Source organism: Rhinatrema bivittatum, chromosome 2, assembly GCF_901001135.1.
Source record: "Rhinatrema bivittatum chromosome 2, aRhiBiv1.1, whole genome shotgun sequence".
Classification (NCBI taxonomy): Eukaryota; Metazoa; Chordata; class Amphibia; order Gymnophiona; family Rhinatrematidae; genus Rhinatrema; species Rhinatrema bivittatum.
This window is the reverse complement of record NC_042616.1, coordinates 349,370,474-349,386,222: the sequence shown is the minus strand read 5'-3', so window position 1 is coordinate 349,386,222 and position 15,749 is coordinate 349,370,474. Positions and strand designations below refer to the sequence as shown.

The window sequence follows — 15,749 nt, the reverse complement described above, 5'->3', positions numbered from 1 at the left end:
AATGGTTAGATAGTATTATGTCTAGTTAGGATGTATTATTCTTAATAAACATTTTTTATGTTTATATATGTTTTTCTGATATGATGACATTCTTGGTTCTCGTTTTTTTGTGGGGTTTACATTATTGGATATTAGAGAACCTGTTATATTATTGCCCTCTGTGTTTGTATTGCATTGGAGTATCATCAGCATGGAGTATCAGGGTGCTTTCAGCTTCATCGGACTGGAGCACTTGAGTACAGAGGATTCCTCAACCAGAAGGAGTGCCCAGCTGTATAAATTGGCAAAAAATGAATTTGCTTCCTTAAGTCCAGTTGATCAGAGAGGGAAGTTGGAACCTCTCCTGTTGAAGATGGAGGAAATTTTTCCAGACAGCAGGGCACCAGAATACTCAAGAGGTCCGTATCTCTCCTCAAGGATTACCAGCAGTTGGAGTGAGTCTGCTTCCTGACTTGGCTGATTCACCTTCTCCAAGAGTGTCCCTTCATGATTTGAAAGGGAAACGGGTGGGATCAGCTTACTTTTTGTTCTTACCAATCCTTTATTCTTTGGACCATTAAAGATGAAATCCACACTCTCCTTCATCTTTGTTGATGTTCCTCTCTAAATGTCCCACCATGGTTGTGTGAGGAGGACTTTACAGGGATTTCTTCACATCCCCTGCTGGACTTGTCACATCATACAGCACCGACAAAAGATCTCAATTATTCTCACTTTCTTAACAAGCTAGCAAAGATGATAATCTTTCTGAGAAAGGAGCAGATCTGAGAAGGGATGTTTTGGGCTTATTTCTGCAGCCTCCTGCAGAACCCAGTTCGTGACCTCATGAAGTAGTCACAAATGAGGATGTGGCAGGCTCTCATGGCATCTCTTCCAGTAGCCTGAAAAATTGACTTCAAATATAGAGTCCAGGTTTCAGTGTAGTCCAGCTGCCTTATTATTCAGTGGTGGTGGAGTTGGTGCTGAAGCAGAACAAGTGCTAGAGAGAGCACTCTAACACCCTCCCAGGAAGGATCCAGAGGCATTGTGGATGCCTTCAGGAAGGCCTTCCAATGTTCTATGCATAGCCCTAGGATTGTGGCAGTGTAGCTGTTCATGGTGCAGAATTTGTACAAGTAGATGCAGATGTTCCTTTCACAGATTTTGGTGCAGGAGATGGTAGCTCTGATCAAGGAGCATCAATCCACTCTTAGTTGCTTTGTACATCAGCAGAGAACCAGCTTGGTCCAGCCATGTGTCAGTATATTTTTTTTACAGCACACGGACAGTACAGGAAAACAATTTTTAACTTAAAGTTAGAGAGACCATCATACTAAGCACTACCTGTCCAAAAACTTTCATTGCTTTTTAAATAATCATTGATCTTCCAAGTTCAAACATATTTTGTTGGTATTTAGTATGCATAATAAAAATAAGAGTGAGCAATACTTACCTTTGCCTCTTTTTTTTGTCTTTGCTATGAAAATCACATCAATCCAGACATGGGCCGCGTTTTTGAGGTAAGCTCTTGCTTTAGGGGATTATCTTGTGACACAACCAATACTGAAATAAAAAGAGAACATTAGAACAGAATATTAGCCTGTAGCACACAACAAATAACACAGCATGTGCACCATACTTATAAGGCTCAACAGCTTTGCGGGTTCTAACCTGACCCCGGAAGCACTCCAGAATTTATCCTCATTTGTTTTTTTAGATTAAACTTTTAATCGTTTAATTGAAAAAGTTCTATGTCGTCACTAAGCAGAAAAAGTTATGAATAGCAAACCAAACTTCAAATTAGAGTACCATTCAATCTCTGCACTTAAACCGTGCTGAGCAACTGTATTTAAGGTAGAAATCCAAAATTGTTCTCTGAAATTGTTTATGCTTCAAATTCAAATCACAGCCAGTAGATATAATTTGTTCTATAATCCACCATTTTTAAATCCAGAAGAGTATGAGATTTTTCAATACAGTGAACCGCTGTAGAATCTGCAATTTTTTTGGTAGAAAGATAACTTTTTATGCTCTGAAAGACATATCCCAATTATCCGTTTTGTACATCCAATATATAAAAGATTACAGGGACAGCGGGTAGCGTATATGACGGTTTTTTATGTACAATCAGTATGTCCCTTTAATTGGAAAGTACGACCCAAAATTGGATCTTGCCATGAAGAAAGAGTAAACGGATAGGGGCACATCGTACAGTTATCGCAAGGACTATGTCCGTAGGGTTGCACACTTGCTGTGTTATTTTGTGCAGTATGCATCGATTTGACCAACACATCCTTTAAATTTCTTCCTCTCATATATGCAATCAAAGGTTGTTCTTGAAGATGGAATGTAATTGTAACACATGCCAATGTCTTTGTATATTGATATTAACTAATGGGAATTGCTGGAATAACGAATCACACATACCAAGAGATCTGGCGGTTTTTCTCTATTACTTTTCAGCAAGACCCATTGTCTGTGAGCATTTAAAGCTCTCTTAAAAGCTGGTTTAATTACCTGCATAGGATAACTCCTTCATAAGAATCTTAAGCAGAGTTATTTTCCCTGTATAATGTACTCCTCCTTACTGAAACAAATTCTGCATAAGCACTAAAAATTGGCCAATCGGCAAATTAGCAGTGCAGTGTAGTAAGGATGGAAACTGTCAATCGAAGGAGGTTTTACAATCAGTGGATTTCCTAAATATGGTCGTAGTCAGCCTATTATCTTTTTGGAAGGTTTCTTCTGCAGTAGAACCGGATGTTAGCAAAGTCAATCTGACTTTCCAGGTCAATTGGCTATGGCAGGGCTATGTGGTTCCTTTGACTCATTTGTGGTCTTCATTGGGGTCCTCCAATGCCAGTGGGATCATCTGCTCCAGCCATTATCCCATCGGATATCAGTCACGCCTGAGATAAAGCATCTCTGCAGTGGTGAATAAGCTCGGAGGTCCTGGTGCTCCGTCTCTCAATTCTCATCCCAGCACTTCAAAATGACCCTTTCTACTGAAAACCTGCATCGGAGGTTGGGGAGGGCACACTGATGTCGCATGGACCCAAGGGACTTAATCCCAAACAGAAAGTCACCTGCAAATCACTATAAGAACATGCCATACTGATTCAGACCAAGGATCCATCAAGCCCAGCATCCTGTTTCCAACAGTGGCCAATCCAGGCCATAAGAACCTGGCAAGTACCCAAAAACTAAGTCTGTTCCATGTTACTGTTGCTAGTAATAGCAGTGGCTATTTTCTAAGTCAATTTAATTAATAGCAGGTAATGGACTTCTCCAAGAACTTATCCAATCCTTTTTTAAACACAGCTATACTAACTGCACGAACCACATCCTCTGGCAACAAATTCCAGAGTTTAATTGTGTGTTGAGTAAAAAAAAAAAACTTTCTCAGATTAGTTTTAAATGTGCCACATGCTAACTTCATGGAGTGCCTCCTAGTCTTTCTATTATCCGAAAGAGTAAATAACCGATTCACATCTACCCCGTTCCAGACCTCTCGTGATTTTAAACACCTCTATCGTATCCCCCCTCAGTCGTCTCTTCTCCAAGCTGAAAGTCCTAACCTCTTTAGTCTTTCCTCATAGGGGAGCTGTTCCATTCCCCTTATCATTTTGGTAGCCCTTCTCTGTACCTTCTCCATCGCAAACCAATATATGTTAAGGGCTTTCACCTGCTTTCAACTGCTCTTGGGCAAACGAATCTTGATCCAAATAATCAGATGGCCATGATCTGTATAAACATCTGAGGCGTAGGGCTCAAATACCTGCTGCAAGAAGGCTCTTTGAATCTGGTCATGGGCTGGTCATCACAGCATGCATTTTCAAACAGCATACCTACCAGGTGTTTAGTATAAGCTGGTGGATCATCTCAGCAGTGTTCTAAGCCTCGTGAGTATCCTTGGAGGGAATAGGCTTGTTCTCCCAGGACAAGCAGGATAGAAAACCCTCACATGTGGGTGACGTCACTGGACGGAGCCCTATCACGGAAAACTTTTCTGTCAGTTTCTAGAACGTTTGACTGTCACACTGAGCATAGCCCAGCATGTCATAATCCCTGTAGCCACAGGGGTCTCCTTTCAATCTCTTTTTTCCGTGCTGCAGTTTGCCTCGCGGTTAGGAGCTCTGTGAGAATTTTCTCACACAATTTTCCTCACAGAAAAAACTTGATTACTTCATTAAAAAGTTCCCTCATAGGGGTCTCCCATCGCGATAGTGTTTTTCATCGCTCAGTAAGTAATGTTCACTGTCCCTGGTCAGTTCCCACTCCCACTTTTTGTTCGGTGTCTGCAGGCCTATCGACCGTTTTGGGGGCCTCAACATCTGCCATTATGGCAACAGGTTTCAGAATAATGTCCGAGTGGCCCCCATACCATGTCAATTATGACCCACAAGATGTCTGTGTGGCTGTGCCTCGGCTCATCACACGACGTTTCTCACTGCCCAAGTTGTGCCACAGATGACTCCGAAGGGTAGACGAGCTCACCTCGACAAGATGGAGACCCTGTTTAAAGTGGACTTTGTCACAGCAGGAGCATTGAAGAAATTAGTCATCAAACCTCGCCGGGAGCACAAGGGCAGCGGTGACCATCCATCACCGACTCCGTCTAAGGCATCTATATCATTTTTATTTTTATTTTATTTAGAGTTTTATATACCGGCAATCATGAAAACATATCTTGCTGGTTTACATAGAATGGGGGGTGCAATAAAATACATAGAACGTTAAGAACAAAGAACTAGAACTGTGGTGACAGAAGGTACAGTTACATTTAACAAAGGTGGCCAAACTTGGAGTAGGAAAAATAGAAAAGAGGATAGAAATGGTTAAACAATATACAATTTAAATGTAGTATACAAAATAAATAAATGTTATAAACAAACGGCAAGGTGATTTAGGAGTTATTGGATTGTGTCATTGAGTTGTGTCCGGAAAGGCTTGCTTGAATAACCAAGTCTTAAGTTTTTTCCTAAAATTTGGGAGGCAAGGCTCCAGTCTGAGGTCTGTAGGAATGGAATTCCACAGTAGAGGGCCAGCTGTGGAGGTGGCACGATCTCTTACGGTAATGTGTTTGGTCGTTTTCGCTGGGGGGACCAGGAGGGAACCTCTATATGCATCTCTGGTAGGTCTAGTGGAATTATGTACTTGGAGAGGGAATTGGAGATCGAGAGTGGTGAGTTGATGTATAGTTTTATAGGTGATAGTTAAGGCTTTATACATGATGCGGAAGTATACGGGTAACCAATGAAGCTCTTTCAGGATGGGTGAAATGTGGTCTCTTTTCCTTGCGCCTGTCAGAATACGGGCAGCTGAATTTTGACCCATCTGTAGTGGTTTGGAGTATGATGAAGGTAGACCTAGCAATAGGGAGTTGCAGTAGTCCAGTTTCGAAAATATGACTGCTTGGATGATCGTTCTGAAGTCTTGAGCGTGGAAAAGAGGTCTTATCCTTTTCAGGACCTGGAGTTTATAGAAACAGTCTTTGGTTATTTTGTTGATGTGTGCCTTGAAGTTTAGTCGGTTATCTATTATCACTCCGAGGTCTCTAGTTTGTGTGGTAGGAAGATTGGTGGGAAGAGTACTGTTGTTGGTGTTGTTTTCAGGTGAGATAAGAAGGATCTCAGTCTTGGAGGAATTTAAGATGAGGTGTAGACTGTTGAGTAGTTTGATTTTTTGGTGGCATGATTCCCAGTAGTCAAGAGTATTAGAGTATGTGTCTTTGATAGGGATGATGATTTGGATATCGTCTGCGTATAGAAAAAACTTTAGATTGAGGTCGGTGAGAAGTTGGCATAGGGGAAGAAGGTAAATATTGAATAGAGTCGGAGATAATGAAGTACCTTGTGGGACTCCTATGGTAGAGTCAAATCTTGAGGATTCCTTGTTTTGGAGTTTGACTTTGTAACCTCTATTGCTGAGAGAGGTTTTAAACCAGGAAAGGACGGTGCCTCTGATTCCTATGGATGACAACTGGTTTAGGAGGATAGCGTGGTTGACCGTGTCGAACGCTGCAGATAGGTCTAGCAAGATCAAAAGGAATGAGTTTCCTTTGTCGAGGCCCAGTAGGAGATGGTCTGTCAAAGAGATAAGGAGAGATTCTGTGCCTCGGTTTTTTCGGAATCCGTGTTGTGGGGCGAAGAAGAGATTATTGTCTTCGATGTAGTTTGACAGTTGAGAGTTGACTAGTTTTTCCATGATCTTGGCGATGAATGGGAGGTTAGCTATGGGTCGGAAGTTGTTGGGGTCCTTCGGGTCAAGGTTGGGTTTCTTTAGGAGTGGTGAGATTGAGGCCATTTTGAGATCATCTGGGAAGGATCCTTGGGCTAGAGAGCAGTTGATGATGTTTGTTAATGATGTGGCTATTGAGTCAGGAATAGATAGGAGTAGTTTGGTGGGGATGTGGTCAGCAGGATGAGACGAAGGTTTCATTCTTCTCAGGATGGTTTGTATCTCAGTGGAAGAGATGGGCTCAAAAGTGTTTAGGCTGGAGTTTATGAAAGTCGGGTGATTATATGTCGGGAGGGCATCAGCTGTATTGGAAGGCAGTTGAGTTAAAAGATTGTTGATTTTATTTTGGAAAAACTGGGCAAGTTCTTCAGCTTTGGATTGTGCCAAGTCGCTGGGGATTTCTCGTGGTATAGTTTGAGTGAGGCTGGATACATAAGCGAAGAGGGCTTTAGAATCAAAGACCAAGTTGTGAATCTTAGATGCAAAATAATCTTTTTTTGATTTTGAAGTGAGGGCTTTGTATTGGTATAGCGTGGATTTGTATGATGAAATGGTGAAGTCACAAGGAGTTTTACGCCAAGTCGCTTCTTTCTTTCTTAAGCTTTGTTTTAGTTTTCTGAGTTCATTGGTGAACCAAGGTTGTCTGTTGGAGGCATTGTCTGTTGGAGGCATGTCTGTTGGAGGTTGTCTGTTGGAGGCATCATCTACCTCAGTGCTGGAGAAAGACTGGACCGAGCACCGAGGGAAGCACCAACACCGGCACCGACGTAGGTCTACTCCCGGTGCGGCACCGACACCACATCGGCCTTGATGGCTATCGAGCCGCTTACGAAGAAGACGGGTAGAGGAGCCCTTAACACCCTTTCCACCCGAAAAACCAAGGCGATCCCCTCCAATATCGGTGCCGAGTACTGAGCCCCCCACTTTCATCCCAGATTCACGTAACCCACCAGTTATGTTTATCGCTTCTCTGGTGGACAAACAAAGCCAACTTGCTCACAAGTCTTACCCTTTCAGCAACTATCGTTCAGTACCGATTGCCGAGATCTGTAAAGCTGCAACATGGAACTCTCTTCACACATTTGCAGCACATTACTGCCTGGACAAGGAAGGATGTCAAGAGACTGCCTTTGGCCAATCCATCTTGAAGAACTTATTTCCAGTATAATCCCAACTCCTTCCACATCCAGTCTACTGTGATTTTCAGGCTGCCTCATTTTTCCCAACAGTACGCCAGTTGTGCCTGTTGCACAAGTTGTTGGTCCAAACAAATATGAGTCAGCCTGTAGCTTGCTAATCACCCGCATGTGAGGACTACCATCCTGCTTGTCCTGGGAGAAAGCAGAGTTGCTTACCTGTAACAGGTGCTCTATCAGGACAGCAGGATGTAGTCCTCACGAAACCCACCTGCCACCCTGCGGAGTTGGGTACAAAACATTTTATTTTATTTTTTCGCTCGCACCTTTTGCTACAAACGAGACTGAAGGAAAACCCCTTTGGCTACAGGGATTATGGCATGCTCAGTGTGGCAGTCAAAAGTTCTAGAAACTTTGCCGAAAAGTTTTCCATGATAGGGCTCCGTCCAGTGATGTCACCCACATGTAAGGACTACATCCTGCTGTCCTGGGAGAACACCTGTTACAGGTAAGCAACTCTGCTTTCCATTTTTGGAGAGCATGGGCTAGGCAGAGGGCCCTTGGGCTAGACAGTATATAAATAAATTTGTACTCTGCAGTCCCTCTTATTGCCAGAATTATCAAAAAGATGCTTGAAAACAAGGCAAAAGTGAGATCCTCATACCCCAGGCTTAGCCACAGCAAGTGTAGTACACATTCCTCCATCTGTCAGTTCACTTGGGAGCTGTCTGTCATCACCCAGGAGTGCGGAAGGCTCTGCCACCCAAATCTGCTATTGCTAGCTCTTTTGATGTGGCTGTTGAATGTGCAGTAATCTCATCCTTACTCATTTCCAGGGAGATGGAGGATGAGCTGATTTCAGCCTTCAACCAGGAAATCTTATAGCTTCAAGTGAAAGAGGTTCTCTACATGGTGTGAGACCAGCCAACTGGATCTCTTCTCCTGTGGTCCAAGGGACTTGCTTGTTTAATTTCAGTGCCATTGCAGCATAGCAGCTTGTTTAAGTAATTTCAGTGCCATTGCAGCATAGCAGCAAGGGGATGGAACTCCAATCTCTCTCTCCTCCCTATAATATAAAAGTTCATGAAGGAACTGTGGCATTTCAAGCCTCCAATCGGTAAGCCTCTAGTGCCTTGGGACCTCAGCATGGTCTGGTTGAACTCATGAACCTTCCCTGCGAGCCTCTTAAATCAGTGGACTTGAAGTTTCTTAATTGGAAAATGTACTCATTGCCGTCACTTTGGTGCAGAGAGTAAGCAAAGTACAGGTTCTGTCTCTTTATTTGCCATACAATTTTTTTACAACAGGGGGCTAAGAACTCACTTTAAATTCCTTCAAAAGTGGTATCTGCTTTCCACATTAACCAAGCTATTATGCTACCACATTCTTTCCGAGACCACATGCCCACAAAGGGGAATGGGATTTTAACTCTTTAGATTGCAAGAGAGCCCTAGTGTATTACTTGAAGATGACTCTGCCTCACCATCAAGTTTCTCAACTGTTTGTGTCCTTTGATCCCAATAGTTGGGAAGGGCATTTGCCAAAAGAACTTTGATTGGGTGGCATACTGTAGAGCACATACTTAGTTTGGCTGGTTTACAGAGTACCAGTTGTCCAAGCTCATCAAATGAGAGCCATGGTGACTTCAGGACCTCATTTCAGGACCACATCCATTGAAGATGGAAGTTGCCTTTTTTTTTTTTGTTAGAGCTTGTAATTATTAGATGTTTTAGTACTTATTTATCAGGTTTTTTTTCACTTGTTTACTAGTTTATATCCCCCTATTTCCTGCCTTTACTTTCGCTTTGACCCTACTATTATTCCTGTTATAATGTACTTTCTTCGCTTTTGTTATTATGTGAACCGGCATGATGTGCCTCTCTAATGCCGGTATATAAAAGTTACTAAATAAATAAATAAATAAGATATATGCAAAGCTGCTACTTGGTCATCTGTTCACACCTTCACGTCCCATTACTTTCTGGACATATCCCGGTGGGACAGTAACTTTGGGGACACAGTTCTGCATAGCCTGTTTAACCAATAGTCCACTCTCTACTAGTGAGATCCAGGCTGCCTGATAGTAATTGTTCTGCAGTGCAGCACCTAGCTTGGGACTCCCCAAGCATTATGGCTGATTTATGCCCTTGTTAACAGAGAAGGCAGGTTTGCTTACCTATAAACAAGGTTCTCCATAGACAGCAAAGTAAATCTATCACACCCAATTCCTGCCTGCCCACCTGGAGAGTTGATTATCTAATTAAACCTTAAGCTTTGAAAGAGACTAGGGTTTCATGAGGCAATATCCATTTGAGGGAACTCGCACATACTCAGAATTTATCTGCGCTCTGAGAGCTGGGTCTGTCAGCACTGTCAGATGACATTACCCATGCGTTATGGCTAATTTATTCTGATGGTTGCAGAAAGCATTGTTTGTGTAGCTTCAAATTTTATTTTCATCATTTCCTTAGAAAATAGCTAATGTGCTGCATGAGTTGTGGTTTAAAGCTGCAATTGCTTCGAGCTTTACAAAGTGAATTGTGGCTTCTTTTGTAATTTCAGGAAAGATTTAAAGTTTGTCGCTGAAATTGAGAGAGAAATCAAAACACTTGTAGAAGCTGTAAATAAGGTAAGTAGTCAGTGTGTATAAATCAACTCACAGTGTAACCTAATAAAAAGTTGTAGTAACCAAAGCAATTGGTCTGAAACAACCTACATCCATTTCATTCAGCCATCTTGTGAATGTTCTAGGGCTCTTCTAATTTGGGTCTAGATATATTCATCCATGTTTTCATTAACTATAAATCAAAGATAATCACTAAATATCTGTATTGTAAATAATGTTCTAGTAGCTGTGTGGGTCCTGGAGAAAATTGGGTTCTTTGCAGAATGTGATCTCATCTATTGAACCAGTGTAAGAATTAACTGAAGAAAATGGTGAAGTTTTGACACCATATAGATACCTTCTTAAAATTTGTTGAGTGCATGCCTTTCTTATTGTAAAGAAAGCTTTTCTTTATTTTAAAACAGAATTCTTTTAGGTTGTGATACCTTTTTAAAGAATCAACAAAAATGTCTCCAGCATCAATATGGCTTTTAAAACTGCACTATTTGATTTTTTATTTTTTTTTCAAAATCATTTTTTTTTGAGAACGCAGAATGACAACTACAGCAGCCGCAAGACAAGATAACCAATCTTAGCCCTGAGCCTGTATCAAACATCGACTTATTACAAAAAAACCCAAAAAACAGTTGGACTAAAAGAAAGACAATGCATGCGCTGCAACTGCATTCACGTTCCCCTTTTCCAATTTGTATACATCTCCCCTCATACATCCCTCCTGCCATCCATCCTTGTCACACACAAGCATTCATCCATACAGCCCCCCTATAATTCCTCCCCCCCTTTCCCCAGGGAATGATGCATTGTGAACAAGTAACGAATAAACTGAATATTCAAACACACAATTATTCAAAAGAGATGACACATTCAGGTCCATGCGGTACTATATCCAGTACTTAAAAGTTGAGTTTGTATATCCAAAGGGAGTAATGCAAAACAAGCTGCCCAATAGGCCACATATGAGGTGGGCGAAGTGCGTCCTGTTGAAAGAGCATTTAGACGCTCCAGTTGCATGGTGGACGCCAGTCTATAGTACCAGGCTTGCATAGTAGGTTGTGTCGTGGGGTCTATCCAAGAGGCCAATATTGTCCGGCACGCTAACAATATTACGGTGTGACCGAATCGATCAGCAGCTGCAGTATAAAAAGACATATTACCTCGCAGCCCAGACAACAGCAATCTGCCTGACCTTGAAATAGTGGAAGTAATACAGCAGGCTACGTGAGCAAGGACATTATCCCAAAATGTCTGGAGAGTCTGGCACTGATACAACCTGTGAGCCAACGTGCCAAGTGCGCCATTACACTTAACACACTGGGGCGATGACAAACGTCCCATTCGGTAACGACAAACATCATCACATATGACGTGATGTAAGATCCGAAATTGAAGCTCCCTCAGGGTGAGATCTGGGACGGAGTGCGATAACAGTTGGAAGCAGGAACTGAGTCGGTAGAAGAAATAGTCTGCCCCCAGACCTCAGTCCAATAACTGGCCAGGCTACGGACATGCCGTGGGTCCCTGCATTTCCGCCCCACGACACTCCAGCCCCTTATAGAGTTTTGATGAAAAGCTGTATCAAAGAAACGTTGGGCAAAACTGGACTCTCGTCGAAACTCTTCCGCTGCCACTTAAACGACTGAAGATAGTGGCGAGTCTGTAGGTAAGCGAAGAAATTTCTTGGTGGAAGCGTGTAATCCCGGGCCAGAGAAGCAAAGTCCCGTATCACCGGAGTATCCAAAATATAAAAGTGGAATATAAATGGCAGTCCTTTTTGGAGCCAACCTTGAAAGATTGCCCAACTCTCCAAGCCAGGCAGGAATTTTTTATTTCCCAGAAGCGGCATAAGTAGTGATGTCAGGCCGTTGAGTCCCTCCTGCTGACGAAGCCACCTCCACGCCTTTCGACAAGGTTGCAGAAGTTCTTTAGGTATGTTCAAAGCACTATAGGTTACTGTGTCAGCTTGAACAAGGTATACTGGAGACCAGGGAGCCACCATACTAATAAGCAAATTATCCTCACAGTAGGAATATTGGTCCAAGAGCCACTCACCCACAAAGCGAAGTTGACACGACGCATTATACAGACGAATATCAGGCATGCCCAATCCCCCAGTTTCCTTAGAGTGTACCAGTACTGAGTATTTCAGCCGAGCTCTCCTCCCCACCCACAAGAACCGTTGAAAAGAGCGCTGTAGCCACAGAACATCAGCACATGAAAGCCAGCAAGGGCAACATATGTAGTTTGTACAGCAATTTTGGGACCAATATCATCTTAATCAAGGCACAACGCCCAAAGAGGGATATCGGCAAGGTGCGCCAGGCATTCAGCTGAGCCCCCAAAGCAGCTAGTGTAGGTTTAATGTTGAGGGCATAAAGGTCCGATAACTTCCTTGGTATCCACACCCCCAAATATTTTAATTTATCTGGTGCCCAAGCAAAGGGAAATCCAGCGCCCCACAGCCGAGCAGTATCCGGTACAAGCGCCAAGGCTTCAGATTTAGCGTAATTAATAGTCAGGCCTGCAATCTCTTTAAAAAGAGAAAAATGCCTAATAATCACAGGGACACTATTTCTGGGCCTTCCCACGAATAACAGAATGTCATCTGCAAACAACGCCAACTTCAACTTATGTCTCCCTATTTGGAGTCCTATAAACTCAGGGTCTAAGCGCATTTTGATGGCTAGCGGCTCAATGGCCAGCACAAATAGTATCGGGGACAGAGGGCAACCCTGGCGCACTCCACAATGTAAGGAAAAAGGCTCAGTCAGCGCGCCATTAATGAGGAGGCGTGCACCAGGGTTACTATATAACACCTCCAGCCAGGTGATAATGTGGCCTACAAAGCCATATTGGCGCAAGCTCCAAAACAAATATCCCCAAGAGAGAGAGTCGAACGCTTTCTCAGCATCTAGACTCAAAATCAATGCGTCTGTCTGCTGATGAAAACTTAGAGCCGCTATTAACCGGCGAACATTCTTTACCCCTTGTCTACCTTTGATGAATCCGGTCTGGTCTGGATGTATCAATGTTGGAAGAATCAGGGCCAACCGAGCCGCTAGCACTGCTGCAAATATTTTTAAGTCACTATTTATCAGTGAAATAGGGCGATAAGAGCCTACTTCAAAAGGGTCCTTCCCTGGTTTAGGGAGAAGTACAATGGTAGATTGGTTCGCAAGTTCACTTAGAGACCGATCTTTGAGTAAGTCATTAAAGTACGAAGTCAAAATTGGCAGTAAAGGAAACTTCAGAATTTTATAAAATTCAGGACCCAGGCCATCGGGCCCTGCCGCCTTTCCAACTTTTAAGGTATGGATAACGGCATGCACTTCACAATCCCTAACCAGGGCATTTAACGCCTCTAACTGCAATGGGTTCACTCGCGGCCAGGGGAGGTCTTTGAAGAAATTATGAGTTTTTAATTGTTTGACATTATTCTGTTCAGCAGCTGTTTTGTAACATTTTTAGTATTGCTTTACAGTTATTTCTGTGTGGGGCTCTATAGCAGCTTGGCTTGTTCTGTTTTCCTAATAGGAGGTGTATTAGTGTTTAGGGCCTGGTTGAATATGTGTAGTGTTGCCTTTTCATAGATAGGGTTGTTAATGTTTGAGTGTGTTCCATAATACAGGTGTAACTTTGTGCGGGTTAGTTTATGTGCATTATTGCAGATCCTGGGACTGTTAGGTGCTATATTTCTCTTTCCATTTCTCCAGGTTTGCACTGCATGCAGAGTGGCTTTTTTGGTTTTCCATTCCAGTTTCTGTCTCCATATTTATAATTTGTGGTTTTTCTATACTTGGTGAAGGTCAGTTCTGGGTGTGTGACTGAGGTGAGGTATTTTACTAGCATGTAGGCATTTGTATCAATCTTATTTGTTGTGTTTTCTCAATAGGATATGCATTAGTGGTAAATTATTGTCTTTTCATAAGGAAGGCTGTTGTGCCTGGTAGTAAAGGGAGTTTGTTTTGCTTTTACTGAGATGTCATCAGAACCAGAATATCTTTTTCGTATGGCGAGTTGTAGAGAGTAATACCCTAGTTCTGCTCTGCACTCATTGCTGGGGGTCAAGGGGGTTCCTGTGGATGCAGAGTGCATCTTTACATTTAGCCCCATGATGAACATGTGTTCAGTGTGTGAGAACCATCTGACAGGTGTGTCCTGGCCGAAAAAAGGTTGAGAACCACTGAACTCGAGTACATTTATCTTCTTGGAAGTAAGCTACATCCTGTAAAGCGCCTACATGCTCCACATTACATTCCTTTTCAAAACACTACAGATTGAATGTTCTCATGAAAAACAATACTGCTTATAAAGCAAGCATTCTAAAACCAACATTAGTATACTCCCACCCAGAGCAATTGGACTTTGGTGCTTCCCAATCTCTCTGGACCGATGTAGCAGAAAGAAAAAGGAGGAGAAATTTACACTTATCTGATGATTTCCTTTTATTTCTGCTACACGGGTCCAGAAACCCACCTGGGAAAAAATCAACTTTATACAAAAACTAAATGAATTAAAATCTTCAAAAGTTTCTCAAAGATGAGCTTACCTCTTCCATTCCAAAATAAAAGGTTGTTTCTGTTTAGAGTATATGGCTTTTCCATAGTTTTCAGGATGCTATGTCAGAGGAATACTGGCTCAAACCGGTCTGTGCTCTCAACATATGTAGTAGAGCTATCACAGATTTAAAAAAAACAAAACAATAATGCTTGCTACCTTCATCAGCTGGATGAGGGACTAAACCCAATCGTTCTAGACTGGTGTAGCAGAAATAAAGGTAAGGAAATTATTGGATAAGTAAATATAAATGTATCTTTATACAATCAATAATGTTATAATTCAAATCCTCATGCACTGTGAGTAGCAGTAAAAGTTGGAAACTGCATCTTCCCTTAATTCCTAAGGATATTCTTCTCAAATATCCTGTCAGAATTTAGGAATTCTCTTACCAAGAAAACAGCAAATACCTGGTGATACACTCGATCTTCCAGACAAGTGTTGTTCTTCTGTTAAATTTAGGAAGAAAAAAAATCTGCAGAGCTCTTTGGCTTTAATTCCCCTTGGAATTCTTCTCCAAACCAATGAAAAAGCAAGAAATAGTTTCTCAGTAGATGGGAGAGAAGGCCACTTGCCCTTTCCTATCCTGGAACCCAGTGAGTAAGCAACCTCATGTTGCTCCCCTCCCCCAGCTCCCTCTTTGACAGTCCTCAGGATGCTAGGAGTCCCCTTTCTAGAACTCAACCACTGACCCATCCTTTTGGGGTATGGACCTTCCTTTCAATCACAGTCTCCACGAACCCCCTTTGAACTTCCCATTGCAAGAATGTTCCTGCTGTTTAATTTATAGTAAAGTATAGACAGCTTTATGCAGTTTAACCTGTTCTAGTGATTATTAATAGTTATATGCCGAGGCTAGAGAACTCCAATCCTGGAGTACCACAGACAGGTCTAGTTTTCAGGGCATCCATAGTGAATATGCATAAGTGATATTTGTATACAATGGAGGCAGTGCATGCAAATATACCTCATGTTTATTCATCGTGGATATCCTGAAATCCAGACCTGTTTGTGGGACTCCAGACTGGAGTTGCCTACCTCTATTATATGCAGTGATGTATGAAATCAACACAGTGACCTTAGGCAAGTCTCTTCACCCTCTGATGCCTCAGATATAAACTTAGGGGATCATTTACTAAACCACGTTAGGCCATTTACTTCATGAAAAATATTGTAAATAGCCTAATGCGGAGATAACACAAAATATTTGAAAT

The 15,749-nt window shown here is 42.2% G+C and overlaps 1 protein-coding gene across 1 annotated transcript in view; it reads left to right on the top strand.

Moving 5' to 3' along the window:
* The window catches only part of NFX1 (nuclear transcription factor, X-box binding 1), a 572,380-nt gene that overhangs the window by 542,604 nt on the left and 14,027 nt on the right, over positions 1 to 15,749 (top strand). The window contains 1 exon segment of the mRNA XM_029589884.1: positions 9,918 to 9,984. Within this exon segment, the coding sequence (XP_029445744.1) occupies positions 9,918 to 9,984 (67 nt within the window).